At 42.4% G+C, this 15,228-nt stretch overlaps 1 protein-coding gene across 1 annotated transcript in view; it reads right to left on the bottom strand.

Moving 5' to 3' along the window:
• Window positions 1–309: 309 nt before the first annotated feature.
• Window positions 310–15,228, bottom strand: part of LOC140463031 (somatomedin-B and thrombospondin type-1 domain-containing protein) — a 29,569-nt gene continuing 14,650 nt past the window's right edge. The window contains exons 4-5 of the mRNA XM_072556639.1: window positions 5,419–5,595; window positions 310–1,330 (exon numbers count right to left, since the gene is read on the bottom strand). Coding sequence (XP_072412740.1) covers window positions 1,213–1,330; window positions 5,419–5,595 — 295 coding nt within the window. The 3' untranslated portion in view covers window positions 310–1,212. The remainder of the gene's footprint in view (window positions 1,331–5,418; window positions 5,596–15,228) is intronic.

Here is a 15,228-nt window from a genome sequence, read left to right as displayed (position 1 = left end):
GTAGAGATATTTGTAGTCAAAGATGAAGCTTTTGAAGTCATTACATTGAGGAACAGGTAGCTTGTGGAAATCAATGGTAATATGAAGTGAACAGGCTGTGATATATTTCACAGAATGCACAATGAGTTAAACTTTATAGAGGGTAAAATTCAGAACAAGTTGGGTTTGAAGGTTATAAAGGCATGAAATAAAGTTTCAGGGACATTTGAGTGGCTGAAGAATGAAGACAGGCAATAACATAGGTTTACAACTAGGTGGTCTTTTTACTCCGGCCGAACATTAATATGAAGGTAAGAATGTACCAAACTATTTTACTGCAAAAGTGTTAACCAGTTTATTTTTAAAATGGCAGTTTCACCTGCAGATTCTCCACTTCATAGGCAAATATATAATTGGAATATACCATTGATCCCCTGCACAGTGTTCCCCTCAAGTCTCTCATCTGTTTACATTCTTGCCAGGATTTCACATTGAAATTTCAATTTCTCCTAGTAAGTCACAGAGTTGTTACATCGTTACCCATGAGTAAACCGTAATGAGAAATGAAAATTGTTCAGTAGTGAGAGAAAGGTCTGCTGGAATGAACAGTTATCTGCTTTTTCACTGACATGAATTATGATGCTTCCCAGCCACAACTAGATTTTCAGCAAGGACCATGGAAATGAACGCTCTGTGCTTCTTCAGCTAGCTACATGTTACAATGCACTAGATTTGCCAATTAAATATTTATGAATAATAAATGCCAGACTGTACAGGGAACATTATGGATGTCAAACAATCATTCAGCAGTAACTGAGGCTTTCTGACATGTAAAGCAACTCCTGTAACCAATCACCAAACTTATTTTGTAACATTTGGCTTGTTATTTTTAATTTTGAAAGTCTTAAATGTTCTTTAGGAAATTCAGTTTAAAATCTGCCTCTTCATTTGATTTATTGCTTTTCATGAAAGGTTAAAAATAGTTTTTCTGTCTCACATACTGTGATGGGATACAATGTATTGAAAATGCTGATAAATAAAACAGTTTAGAGAAAATAACAGTTCAGCCACTTCACCATATGTATATACACAATATTTTGCAGACTTCAGATTATATCATATGTTTAGTCTTAGTATTGTTTCAATTAGATTCCAGGTGACTGGTGTCTGTGGTATAAGTGCTTAGCAAGTATTAATAAAATGGAAGTTTTCCATGGATGGGATAGGTTGGCTTCAAATGAATAAAAAACTATGAACTGAAGGACAAGAACATGATTCGATCTGTCGAATCCACTTCCATGTTCCTCTGCATTGAGGGTTACCGATTGCATGCCACTGCAGAATCTGATTCCTGTGAGAGAGAGAGAGAGAGACACACATGCACTTTAACTATTCCATGTGAATAACAATTACCATTCACTGAACTTCAGAATTAGTTTTGCTATCTTTTTTTCCACATAAGCAATCTTCTACAGCGTTATCAGTCTCATTCAGTACTTAAAGCAAATTCACAAAATGGTCACTTAAAGAGATTTCGGCGAAAGTGAGGACTGCAGATGCTGGAAATCACAGTCAAGATTAGTGTGGTGTTGGAAAAGCACAGCAAGTCAGGCAGCATCCAAGCAGCAGGAAAATCAACGTTTCGGGCAAAAGCCCTTCATCAGGAATTCCTGACTTGACTTAAAGAGATTTACTGTATGCAGCATGGTATTTCTACACTTGGCAAAACTGGTGAAATGTACAAACTTCATTCAGTGGAAACATTATAACTATTCATTTAAATACACAAATCTGAATTAATTTTTGGATTTACAATTGAACATGAGCATTCACCATGTGTTAGAGAGTTGTTTAAGAAAAACAGAAGGAATTCTATTAATATAACACCTTTCATAAACTATGGATATTTCCAAGTGCTTTAAAGATATATTAAGTATAATCACAGTTGTAATATAGGAAAATATCAGTAACGTAGAATAACACCACATGGAAATGCAAAATGTTCACTGCTGTTCCTGGGTTTTAATCTGCTGCAATAGCTCACGGGTTAGATTTTTCCAACAAGTAGTCCTGCCCCTGGAACCAACAGCAGATCTATTAAGAGCAACCTATTGAGGCAATTGTCCAATTAAGCCTTGCCTTTCAGAGTTGCCAACTCCATCAATGGGCTGTCAGCTCACAGACCCCAGCAGTGTTAACAATAGATGTAGCTGCAGAAGGGGCTGAGGCTACAGGAAGTGGGACTTGGTATCTCCAGATTGAAGCAACCAGAAAGACCAGGAAAGATTTTTTTTAAATTCTGAGGCTGGACAGGCAGGTCCCAGAAACTGGAAAGTGACAGCGCCGGGGCAGGGGGTTACTGTTGTGGGGGGCTCTCCATGCACCATGGAGAAGTGGTCATTAGGGAATGGCCCACAGCCCCAGGAACTCCACTGGGAACCTACCAGTATCCACCCGGCAGTCTCCCCATGCAAGGAGGCTGGCCGAACATGGATAAAGTGCTTGTGGGCTGAAAAGTAATCACTAACTAGCCACCTGCCTCAGATCAGTGGAAGCCATTGACAATATCCCATGGCGATGACAACAGGTCAGCTTGTTCTCACAACAATGTCCATCACCAGTTTGTGAAGCTTCATATGTCCTAGGGGAACTGGTACAATTCAGACCCATCTAAACCTTACAGAAACTGACTCATTTTCATCTCATCAATGTCAGATTCAGGGAGTGAATACAACAACTTACTTCAATATTACTAGTTAGAAGAACTGAAAGATTCTTCAGCCCCTGAAAAATTTGGTCAATGGCAAGTCAATTGGGAAAATATGGTGCGATCAGAAAAATGAGATTCTTGACTTTGAAAGAAGTCTGATTTTATAGGCAAGGTTGAAATGGCAAAATGAAAATCTCACTGCTGAGCATTGAGAGGCTTATTTGCTTGCATTAACATTTTTTTATTACCTGTTCTCACCTCATCTATCTGCAGTTTGCTATTCTCCCGAATGATCAAAACAAGATGGCGACAATTCCTGACACGAAAATCAGAGCAAGTACCTGGGGGCTCACCAATAACTTCTCTGGGTCTTCACCTTCTCAACAGGATCTCAGGGCATGGTCCATGAAGTGACCACCTGCAGCCAGCCATCCAGGGAGGTGAGTATTGAACATGCACTAACTTCACTACATCATCATGTCAGATCTTTCATTCATTCCTGATGAAGGGCTCTTGCCCAAAACATCGATTTTCCTGTTCCTCGGATGCAGACTGACTGGCTGTGCTTTTTCAGCACCACACTCTGATCTCCAGCATCTGCAGTCCCCACTTCCTCCTCACTTAGAATAGAGTTCTCTATGTCAACACAGCACTTTGAAGCACACAGGGCACCTTTCAGTTTAATGCTGTTGCCAAATTAACTTGCATTCAGGGACAGGCACCCACCTCATGCATGGGAGCAGAATGTATCTCTGAGCTCTTTGGCTGCTTTCATAGCACTCACTCACTTTGCAACTATATGAATGCTCTCAGTATCTCTGCACTGCCTTGACTTGTGTTTTTGTACTTTGCAGCCTCATGCAGAGCTTACAAGCTCACAGGACTTCTGTCTTCTCCTGCCTTTTAGCGCAGACACAAAGCCAGGCAGCTTGTTATCATTGTCGGCAGTGATCTGTCAAGGGGGTAAACGTGTTGTTGGATGGCACCATGCTACATAAATGTCACACCCACAGCATGTGTAAGACGCGTGCACAGCATTCATACTGAATGTGCTTCAAACAATTGGCCACCTCTCAAAATGCAATGGGAACAGTCTTCTGAAAAGTCAAAGGGGCCTGTCATCAATCAGGGGCTCCCACCACAATCAGTCATAATTATGTCTTATAACAGTCCAGAGGCTTATATGCAGTCAGTCAGTCACTTGATGCAGTCTGGGCACTGAGCTACCTTCAGGCCTCCAGCTCCATTGCAACCACTTCAGAGATTCGCGGTAAGTCATTTGGGGACCTTCACAGAGATCAGTTAGGAACTTGGTCACTCATCAGTCAAGGCTGTCATCAGGTTGGTTGGGAAATGGGCTTTGACTAGTCTTTTATTGCTCCCGCTCTCCTTTCCTGCAGAAGAGCAAGGTGCATTGCCAGCACTGACTGAAGATGTTCTACGGAACTGTCACAGAACTATGTCATCTACTGAAATGGGATTGGCAACCTGTCGGGATGAGTGGGTGATCCTATCCCAGAAGTCATCGAGGTGATGGCTGCACTCAATTTTTATGCAACCAACTGCTTCCAAGAATCCACTGGGACCTGTGCAGGATCCACAATCTATAAATCTATCAAAGCTGTTCCCATTACAATCTGTACCAGATCACACCACGTCATCTCATTTCCCTCTAACTAGGTCAGTGCTGCAGTTCAGGCACACATCGCTGGCTTGCCCACATTCAGGTGCTAAAGACTGTACATACATCATGTTGAGAGTACCACATCATAATGCAACTCATTTCATCAATAGAAAAAGGTTCCATTCCATCAACGTACAAGTCATCTGTGATCATCAATACCACCTCTTAGAAATCTGCATTAGGTACCGTGGGAACTGCCATGATGCCTGTAAGCTTGAGAACTTTCATGTTCCTGCTTCAATATAAAGGTTGGATGCCTTACAAAGATAATTACTGGGAGACAAGGACTCCAGTCTGCAACCATGGCTGCTGACTCCATTACAGAACACCATGACTGAGGGGGAATCTAGTTACAACACAACCCATTCTTTCACCAGGGCCAATGTCGAGCAGAACCTCGGCATCCTGAATACAACATTCTGACATTTGGAGCAGTCAGGGGAACCTTGTGGTACACCCCAATCATTTCATGTCATGCTCTGCATAACGGGAGCAGGCAAAGAGAGGACATGATGGACAGAGAAGAACTGGGACAGTGGGTGAGGTCTTCTGAGGAGGAGGATGGAAACATTGAGCGGGGACCATTACCTTCATTGTGGTAGACTGGTGTAATGTTGGAAGCATCAAGTAGAAAGGACTTAACTGACAGTGGATCAGACAGACAACATTGCAAAGGGTTTGCCTCGATGCAAATTATGGTCTAGCACGTCCCATATTAATTTTACCTTGCAAAACTAGCAGACTCACATGATAGGATTCAGCTGTCATTATAACAGACAACTGAATTAATTAGGTCCATCTTACACTGTTGCATATGATCAAGATTACCTCCATGATGTAAATCTTTGTGAGCTCTCTATGCTGCTTCTGGCTACAAATGAAATATGACTTAACTAACTGGATAACATTTAACAGTTTAGCTTTATTACAAAACATACCCAACATCTTTAGGAATAATGAACTCTGTCATCTCTAAGACACACAATTCTAGTAAACAAGAAACTACCTTTGTTAGGAAAAACATTTGAAAAAGGTAATTGCTTGCCTTTCAGCTTCAGAGCCATCACCATAACATCTTTGGAACTTCGAGTTCAGAGCGGGAGGCTGGCATTCTACACAAACAGTGAATCCTTCTCGCAGATACTGCATCCACCGAGTGTGTGGACGGTTTTCCAGCAAGCAATGCTGAGTCAATGATTTCACTTTAAATTCTACACAATACCTATGGGGCAAGGGAGAGAGACAGAAAATCTAATTTCTGGAAAAGTACACCAGTAAATATAAAGGGCACCAATAAATACAAAGTACAATGGATTTTTCCTAAGAGTGAGAATGAAGGAGAAGGTTTGAACAATTCTTTTTGCATTAGTAGCAATGGCTTGATTTACAATGTTGTAACTGAGGCACAGACTGCAACCATTAAAAGGGGAATTGATTGAGTATTTTGAAAAAGAACACTATAAAAAACATACAGGGAAAGAGTACGTAAATTGAATTGATTAAAGTAGATGTTTCCAGCTAGGAACTTGCACTGAATGACTTCCTTTTCAGCTGCTTCTAAAATACTGTGCATTGTTAATTATTTTGTGAAATAGCTGTGGCAATGACCAGCAACAAAACAAAATTATCTGCATTGCATTGATGTGGAATCACCTGTCATTTGGATCCTGCTCATGATGGTTAGCTGCTAAGATAGAATTGTTGTTAACATCACTCACAGGCTTGTAGGGTTAGAAGATGTGGTCATTGTTGCAACCTCTCTTCACAGCAACAAACGTGAAACGATAAAAGGAATGAGTGCCAATTGATGGAGGATTTCTTACTTTATGAGCTAATTTATTGGTTACAGATTACAGCTAAAGTATTACTGTGGAAAAATAATGCAGTTAGACAGATCCAGAAAAGTGTACCGATTTTAAATTTCTGCCTCGAGATCAGATGAACCCAACATTAAAAAGCCTGTTTTTGTTGTCAATATTAATTTGTGTCTGTAACTAAATGCAACAAGCTAGACGTAAGTTTACACAGAATTATTATAATTTATCAATGGGAAAATTGACTTGTCTTAATTTAACAATGCAAATTAAATGGCAAACAGTGGATCGTGGAGATAATTTCTTAGATGACAGCTTCAGATGTATCTCAGAGAGGAAGTTGTTATATATAGTAATGGTTCTGAAGACATTAATGTTAATGTTACATTGGCTGCAGCTATGCGACAGATGACACACTCAGACACGATTTCACCCCTAGCTTTCAGAGGGAGCAGATGTATTAGTAACAACTCCCTAATGTCCTAGTAATGATGCCTGACCAAACATAGTTGGGACTTATTGCCATTAATCAATAAACCTTCTTATTATCTGAGAATTGTTCCTCTTTTGAGGACTGTATGGTGGTGTATCCTCCATCCTTAATCACCAGATAGACCCGAGACAATGCAAAACCAAAGGAGGGTTGGTGGCCAAAAACGATCACACTAGTGCCTTCCAACCACTAGTGGGAGGTGGCAAATACTAAATGGTGCCAGGAATGATCATCTATGGAAATACCACAGAAGTGGTAACCCCCCAGTAGATCTCATATGCAGCTTTCTGCATGCTGTTTAACCCAGCGTTGCAAATACACTTATTTTGCATATTTTAAAGGCAGAGGACAGTGGAATGAGAATGTAACAGGGTGTTAGTTACTTTAAAGTTCAGAATCAAACTCAGAATCTCATGCTGTGAGTGGCCAGAACAATACTAAAAGGAACTTAGGCTAATTCTATCTTCAGTATTAAGTCAGGGGAATAGAGTACATGAAATCTTGTGATTTATTTGTTATTGAGGGTCAGCTGAATCATAGTAAGTGCCAGCGAAGTGATTTTTTGCAGTTGAGGATCTCTGTATTCATGGGTTCATGAAGGACAGGTCATCCTAAACTAAAATTATGGACGCAGTGGACAATGGGGACCCAGTAGATGTGTGTACCTGGATTTGCAAAAGGCTTTTAACAAGGTGCCAAACAAAAGGCTGCTGCATAATATAAAGATGCATTGTGCTATGGGCAATGTATTAGCATGGACAGAGGATTGGTTGACTAAGAGGACGCAAACCGTGAGGATAAATAAGTGCTGTTCTGGCTGGCAATCTATAACTAGTGGTGTGCCTGAGGATCAGTGTTGGGACCACAATTATTCACAATTTAGAGAGGAACCTCAATTATCCGAATATCAATTATCTGAATTTTGGATTATCCAAAGAAGATCTCAAGGTCCCAATAGAAACATACAACGTTGGGGGGGGCGGATGGGAGGGGCGGACAGGGGCGGGGTTGGACGGCGGTGTGGGGGGGGGACTTGCAAACACTGAGCTGCTGCCTAGTATCCTGATCGGGGAGCGGACTTAACAAAAAACTCGGAGCCCCAGAGGAAAGGCATTGAATCAATTAACTGAATAATCAATTCTCCGAACGAAATAGTCCCCGCCCATCTCATTCGGATAATCGAGGCTCTTCTGTACATAGATCATTTGGAGTTGGTAACAACATGTAGTATACCAAAGTTTGCAGATGACACTAAGATGAGTGGCAGAGTAAAGGACTGTGAAACTTTGCTGGGGAACGTAGATACTTGAAGCGATTTTGGGCAAAGGTCTGGCAGATGGAACACAACGTTAATAAATTTGTAGTCATCCATTTTGTTAGGAATAACAGTAAAAAGGACTATTACTTGAATGGTAAAAGGTTGCAGCATGCTGTTGTGCAGAGAAACCTGGTTGTCCTTGTGCATGAATCACAGAAGATTAGTCTGCAGGTACAACAGGTAATTAGGAGGGCAAAGGGAATTTTGTCCTTCATTGCTAAAGGGATTGAGTTTAAAAGCAGGGAGATCATGTTGTCGCTGTATCGGATGCTGGCGGGGCCATACCAGGGGTACTGCACAGTTTTGATCTCCTTACTTGAGAAAGGATGTGCTGGCACTAGAGGGGGTGCAGAGGAGGTTTGCTAGGTCAAGTCTGGAGTTTAGATTAGATTAGATTAGATTACTTACAGTGTGGAAACTGGCCCTTCGGCCCAACAAGTCCACACTGCCCCGCCGAAGCGCAACCCACCCATACCCCTACATCTACCCCTTACCTAACACTACGGGCAATTTAGCATAGCCAATTCACCTGACCTGCACATCTTTGGACTGTGGGAGGAAACCGGAGCACCCGGAGGAAACCCACGCAGACACGGGGAGAATGTGCAAACTCCACACAGTCAGTCGCCTGAGGCAGGAATCGAACCCGGGTCTCAGGTGCTGTGAGGCAGCAGTGCTAACCACTGTGCCAGCGTGCCGCCCACGTTGTCTTATGAGGAGAGACTGAGATTATTAGATTAGATTAGATTAGATTAGATTCCCTACAGTGTGGAAACAGGCCCTCGGCCGAACACTATGGGCAATTTAACATGGCCAATTCACCTGACCTGCACATCTTTGGACTGTGGGAGGAAACCGGAGCACCCGGAGGAAACCCACATAGACACAGGGAGAACGTGCACCCAAGGCTGGAATCGAACCTAGAACCCTCATGCTGTGAGGCAGCAGTGCTAACCACCGAGCCACTGTGTCACCCCAGCATTGGAATTTAGAAGAATGAGGGGGTAGTCTTATAGAAACATATTAAATTATGAACGATAGATAAGATAGGTGTAGAGAATTTCGCTGCTCGTTGGATGCTGCCTGAACTGCTGTGCTCTTCCAGCACCACTAATCCAGTAGGGTGTTTCAACTGGCAAGTGAAATTAGGACCAGAGGACACAGCCTCAAAATTAGGGGGAGCAGATTTAGGACTGAACTGTGAAGGAACTTCTTCACCCAGAGGCTTGTGAATCTATGGAATTTCCTGCCCGGTGAAGTGGTTGACGCTACTTTAGTAAATGTTTTTAAGGCTAAGATAAATATGTTTTGAACAATAAATGCATTTAGGGTTACTGTGAGAGGAGGGATAAGTAGAGCTGAGACCACAAAAAGATCAGCCATGATTTTAGTGAATGGTGGAGCAGGCTCGAAGGGCCAGATGGCCTACTCCTGCTGCTGGTCCTGATGTGCTTATGTATTCAAGCAGCAACTGGGCAGAATCTCCCTAAAATTGGTGAAGGCACTGTGTTTCTGGATCACACTATTCAGTTTGTGGTGAACCAACAGGCAGTATGAGATTGGCTCAAAACACAGGATACTATCCAAAACACGACAGGACAAAGAGCGAGAGAATACAAGTTGAACACAAGATACTGAGCGGCTACCTCAAAAATAAGCATAGATCCATCTAATTCACTGCCACAGACCATACAGCACAATACACATCAATAGAATGGAAACCCTTATGATTCACAAGATCAGTGAGCTTGTCTGCGATAGCCTGTGGGACCATAGATTAGGTGCTCAGGACATCTTAACTCTGCATCTGCAAGAATCCTACAGCTGTATCAGCTATAAATTGAATGTATTAACATGGCATCATCATGTAATGTAAGCATGAACTGATGAAGGGTCCAGCTTGAAATGTCAGTTCTCCTGCTCCTCAGCTGCAATCTGACCTTCTGTGCTTTTCCCAGTGCCACACCTTATTATACAGTCATAGAATCATGGAGATATACAGCACAGAAACAGACCCTTCGGTCCAACCCGTCCATGCTGACCAGATATCCCAACACAATCTAGTCCCATCTGCCAGCACCCAGTCCAAATCCATCCAAACCCTTCCTATTCATATACCCATCCAAATGCCTCTTAAATGTTGCAATTGTATCAGCCTCCACCACTTCCTCTGGCAGTTCATTCCATACGCGTACCACCCTCTGTGTGAAAAAGTTGCCCCTTAGGTCTCTTTTATATCTTTCCCCTCTCACCCTAAACCTATGCCCTCTAGTTCTGGATTACCCCAACCCAGGGAAAAGACTTTGTCTACTGATCCTATCCATGCCCCTCATGATTTTATAAACCTCTATAAGGTCACCACTCACCCTCCGACGTTCCAGGGAAAATTGCCTTAACCTATTCAACCTTTCCCTATAGCTCAAATCCTCCAACCCTGGCAACATCCTTGTAAATCTTTTCTGAACCCTTTCAAGTTTCACAACATCTTTCTGATAGGAAGGAGATCAAAATTGCACGCAATATTCCAACAGTGGCCGAACCAATGTCCTGTACAGCCGCAACATGACCTCCCAACTCCTGTACTCAATACTCTGAACAATAAAGGAAAGCATACCAAGCGCCTTCTTCACTATCCTATCTACCTGCGACTCCACTTTCAAGGAGGTATGAACCCGCACTCCAAGGTCTCTTTGTTCAGCAACACACCATAAGACCTTACCATTACATGTATAAGTCCTCCTAAAATTTGCTTTTCCAAATGCAGCACCTCACATTTATCTAAATTAAACTCCATCTGCCACTTCTCAGCCTTTTGGCCCATCTGATCAAGATCCCATTGCAATCTGAGGTAACCTTCTTCGCTGTCCATTACACCTCCAATTTTGGTGTCATCTGCAAACTTACTAACTGTACCTCTTATGCTCACATCAAAATCATTTATACCAATGATAAAAAGTAGTTGACCCAGCACTGATCCTTGTGGTACTCCACTGGTCACAGGCCTACAGTCTGAAAAGGAACCCTCCACCACCCGCTGTCTTCTACCTTTGAGCCAGTTCTGTGTCCAAATGGCTAGTTCTCCCTGTATTCCATGAGATCTGACCTTGCTAACCAGTCTCCCATGGGGAACCTTGTTGAACGCCTTACTGAAGTCCATATTGATCACATCTACCACTCTGCCCTCATCAATCCTCTTTGTTACTTCTTCAAAAAACTCACTCAAGTTTGTGAGACATGATTTCCCACGCACAAAGCCATGTTGACGATCCCTAGTCAGTCCTTGCCTTTCCAAATACATGTACATCCTGTCCCTCAGGATTCCCTCCAACAACTTGCCTACCACCAATGTCAGGCTCACTGGTCTATAGTTCCCTGGCTTGTCCTTACCACCTTTCTTAAGCAGTGGCACCACATTAGCCAACCTCTAGTCTCCCGGCAGCTCACCTGTGACTATCAATGATACAAATATCTCTGTAAGAGGCCTAGCAATCACCTCCCTAGCTTCCCACAGAGTTCTCGGGTACACCTAATCAGGTCCTGGGGATTTATCTGCTTTTATGCATTTCAAGAAATCCAGCACTTCCTCCTCTATAACATGGACATTTTTAAAGATGTCACCACCTATTTTGCAATATTCTATATCTTCCATGTCCTTTTCCACAGTAAATACTGATGCAAAATACTTGTTTAGTATCTCCCCCAATTCCTATGGCTCCATATCAATCTTGCTGATCTTTGAGGGGCCCTATTCTCTCTCTAATTACCCTTTTTGTTCTTAATGTATTTGTAAAAACTCTTTAGATTCTCCTTAACTCTATTTGTTAAAGCTATCTCGTGTTCCATTTTTGCCCTGCTGATTTCTCTCTTAAGTATACTGTCTTCATACTATTCTAAACATTTACTCAATCTATCCTGTCTATCCCTGACATATGCTTCTTTCTTCTTCTTAACTAAACCCTCAATTTCTTTAGTCACCCAGCATTACCTTTACCTACCAGCCTTTCCTTTCACCCAACAGGAATTTAGTGTCTCTGGACTCTTGTTATCTCATTTCTGAAGACTTCCCATTTTACCTGCGAACATCTGCCCCCAGTCAGCTTTTGAAAGCTCTTGCCTAATATGATCAAAATTGGCCTTTGTCCAAATTAGAACTTCAACTTTTAGATCTGGTCTATCCTTTTCCATCACTATTTTAAAACTAATAGAATTATGGTCGCTGGCCCTAAAGTCATCTGCCCTGCCTTATTTCCCAAGAGTAGATCAAGATCTACTTAACACTATGGCAGTTCCAGTCTATGTTTGGTAAGTTAAAATCCCTGACCATAACCACCCTATTATTCTTACAGATAACTGAGATCTCCTTACAAATTTGTTTCTCAATTTCCCCCTGACTATTCGGGGGTCTACAAATACAATCCCAATAAGGTGATCATCTCTTTCTTATTTTTCAGTTCCACCCAACTAATTTCCCTGTATATATTTCTGGGAATATCCTCCCTACGTACAGCTGTAATGTTATCCCTTATCAAAAACGCCATTCCCCCTCCTCTCTTGCCTCCCTTTCTGTCCTTCCTGTAGGAATATTAAGCTGCCAATCCTGTCTATCCCTGAGCCATGTTTCTGTAATTGCTATGCTATCCCAGTCCCATGTTCCTAACCATGCCCTGAGTTCATCTGCCTTCCCTGTTAGGCCTCTTGCATTGCAATAAATGCAGTTTAATTTATCAGTCCTACCTTGTTTTCTACCTTGTCCCTGCCTGCCCTGACTGTTTGACTCGCCTTTGTTCTCAACTGTACCAGTCTCAGATTGAAATCTTTCCTCACTATCTCCCTGCCACCCTCCCTCCCCCACCCCACCCACCTCATCCACCTTACCAGTTTAAATGCTCCCGAGCAGCTCAAGCAAACCTCCTTGCCAGTATATTAGTCCCCCTCCAATTTAGGTGCAATCCGTCCTTCTGGTACAGGTCACTTCTACCCCAAAAACAGTTTACAATGATCCAAAAAAGTGAATCCTTCTCCCACACACCACAGCACAGTGGCTCATTGGTTAGCACTGCTGCCTCACAGCGCCAGGGACGCAGATTCAATTCCAGCCTCAGGCGACTGTCTGTGTGGAGTTTGCACATTCTCCCCGTGTCTGCATGGGTTTCCTCCGGGTGCTCTCGTTTCCTCCCACAGTCGAAAGATGTACAGGTTAGGTGAATTGGTCATGCTAAATTGCCTATAGATTTAAGTGCGTTAGTTAGGGGGAATGGGTCTGGGTGGGTTACCCTTGGGAGGTCGGTGTGGACTAGTTGGGCTGAAGGGCCTGTTTCCACTCTAAATCTCATCTAATCTGCTCTATCTTCATATTCCTGCCCCCACTAGCTCGTAGCACTGGGAGTAATCCAGATATCACGACTCTCAAGGACCTCCTTTTTAAATTCTTGCATTACTCTCTGTAATCTCCCTTAAGAATCTCAACCTTTTCCCTTCCTATGCCGTTGGTTCCAATGTGTACAATGACGTCTTGCTGGCCTCTCTCCTCCTTAAGAACATTGTGCAACATCTCTGACATATCCTTGATCATGTCACCAGGGAAGCAACACATCATTTTGATTTTTCGCTGCTGGCCACAGAAACATCTATCTGAACCTTGGACTAAAGAGTCCCCTAACAGAATCAATCTCTTGTAACCTGACGTACCCCTCATTGCATTAGAGCTGGTCTCAATACCAGAAACTTGTCTGTTCGTGCCACGTTCCCTGTGAATCCATCACCCCCTACATTTTCCAAAACAGCATACATGTTTGAAGTGGGGATAGCCACAGAAGACTCCTGCACTAACTGCCTACCTCTCTTACCTTTCCTGGAGTTAACCCATCTATGTGACTGTATCTGCAACTTTTCCCCCTTCCTATAACTGCCATCCATCACATCCCCTTGCTCTTGTAAATTCGTCATTGCCTCTAACTGCCTCTCCAACCGATCCATTCGATCTGATAGAATTTGCAATCAATGGCATTTATTACAGATATAATCCTCAGTAACCCATAAACTCTCCTTAAACTCCCACATCCGGCAAGAAGAGCATATCACTATACTAACAGCCATTTTTGCTTCTTTCAATCTACAGACCCAGAAAATAGCACTGCTTTATTCCTTTACAAAACAATGCTCCAGGCTAAGTTAATACTTATGGCTTATATTTTAAGTTTAATCAAGAGACAGATCTCAATAAAACATATGATCAAGAAAGAGCCCACTCTACTCACTATTGCAGACTCACTGTAAGACCACATTTAAAATATCCACGTATTTGGCTCTGTGCTGTGACCTCTCCCAAACAGGTTCCTCCAAGATTAGTTGCAAATTTCACTGTTTGTTAATTTTCCCAGACACACTCTGATGTCCAGCAATACATGAATTCAAACAGCAAAGGTAGTAACTGTGTAGGTTCACTGTTGTATCAGTTAGCAAAGTGGGTTTCTTTCTCTCTCTCTCTCCTACACTGACCTCACCATGTGCTTCCTTTGTCTGTTTCTCTCCCTTTTAAAAGTGCTGTTGTTTTGACGTTTTTTTTCTCCAAAATTCCAAAACAATGCAACAGCATATAAACCAGTAATTGCTGCTCCTGGAATTCAAGGAAATCACTTCCAACACCCAAAATATCTCAAAAAAGAGCAGCTGTTACAGCCAGAAATGTTTCTCATCCTCCATCTTGGATTACCCAGAATCCTCTTGACTCTGACTCTCCAGTATCTGCAATCCTCACTATCTCCTGGTTGCTGCAAACCTGAACTACAGACTGTCATGTCTTGGACATATCCTGATTGCACTTGGGAAGGAGTCAGAGACAAAGATGTTAAAGCAATAAGACTACAAGAGTCAAAAAATGCAATGCCAGTTGCAGCTGTGAACTGCAGAAGATAACATGGAGCTTTAACTGTAGAAACTTATAACACAGGAGACCATTCAGCCTGCTGTGCCAATACTGGCTCTGAAAGAACAGCTGTGTTTCAATTTCCGCTGCAGGTTCCTCACTTAGATGCATCCATGTAATTTTTTTGAAAGTATGTATTACAACCTCTTCTACCACCACCAAGACCAACAAGCTCCTTAGAGAAGTTAAACTTCCTTATGCACTTCTCCTATATTAAGTGAATTAGGATGTCTGCAAGCTTTATGCTTCCTCCTTTGTGATTTCTCAGCAGTTATAACTCTATGGGGTTACTGTAGCTCCATGGA

Source organism: Chiloscyllium punctatum, chromosome 37 (genome assembly GCF_047496795.1).
Source record: "Chiloscyllium punctatum isolate Juve2018m chromosome 37, sChiPun1.3, whole genome shotgun sequence".
Lineage (NCBI taxonomy): Eukaryota > Metazoa > Chordata > Chondrichthyes > Orectolobiformes > Hemiscylliidae > Chiloscyllium > Chiloscyllium punctatum.
Note: the sequence above shows the minus strand (reverse complement) of the source record. Positions and strands in the feature narration are given on the sequence as shown.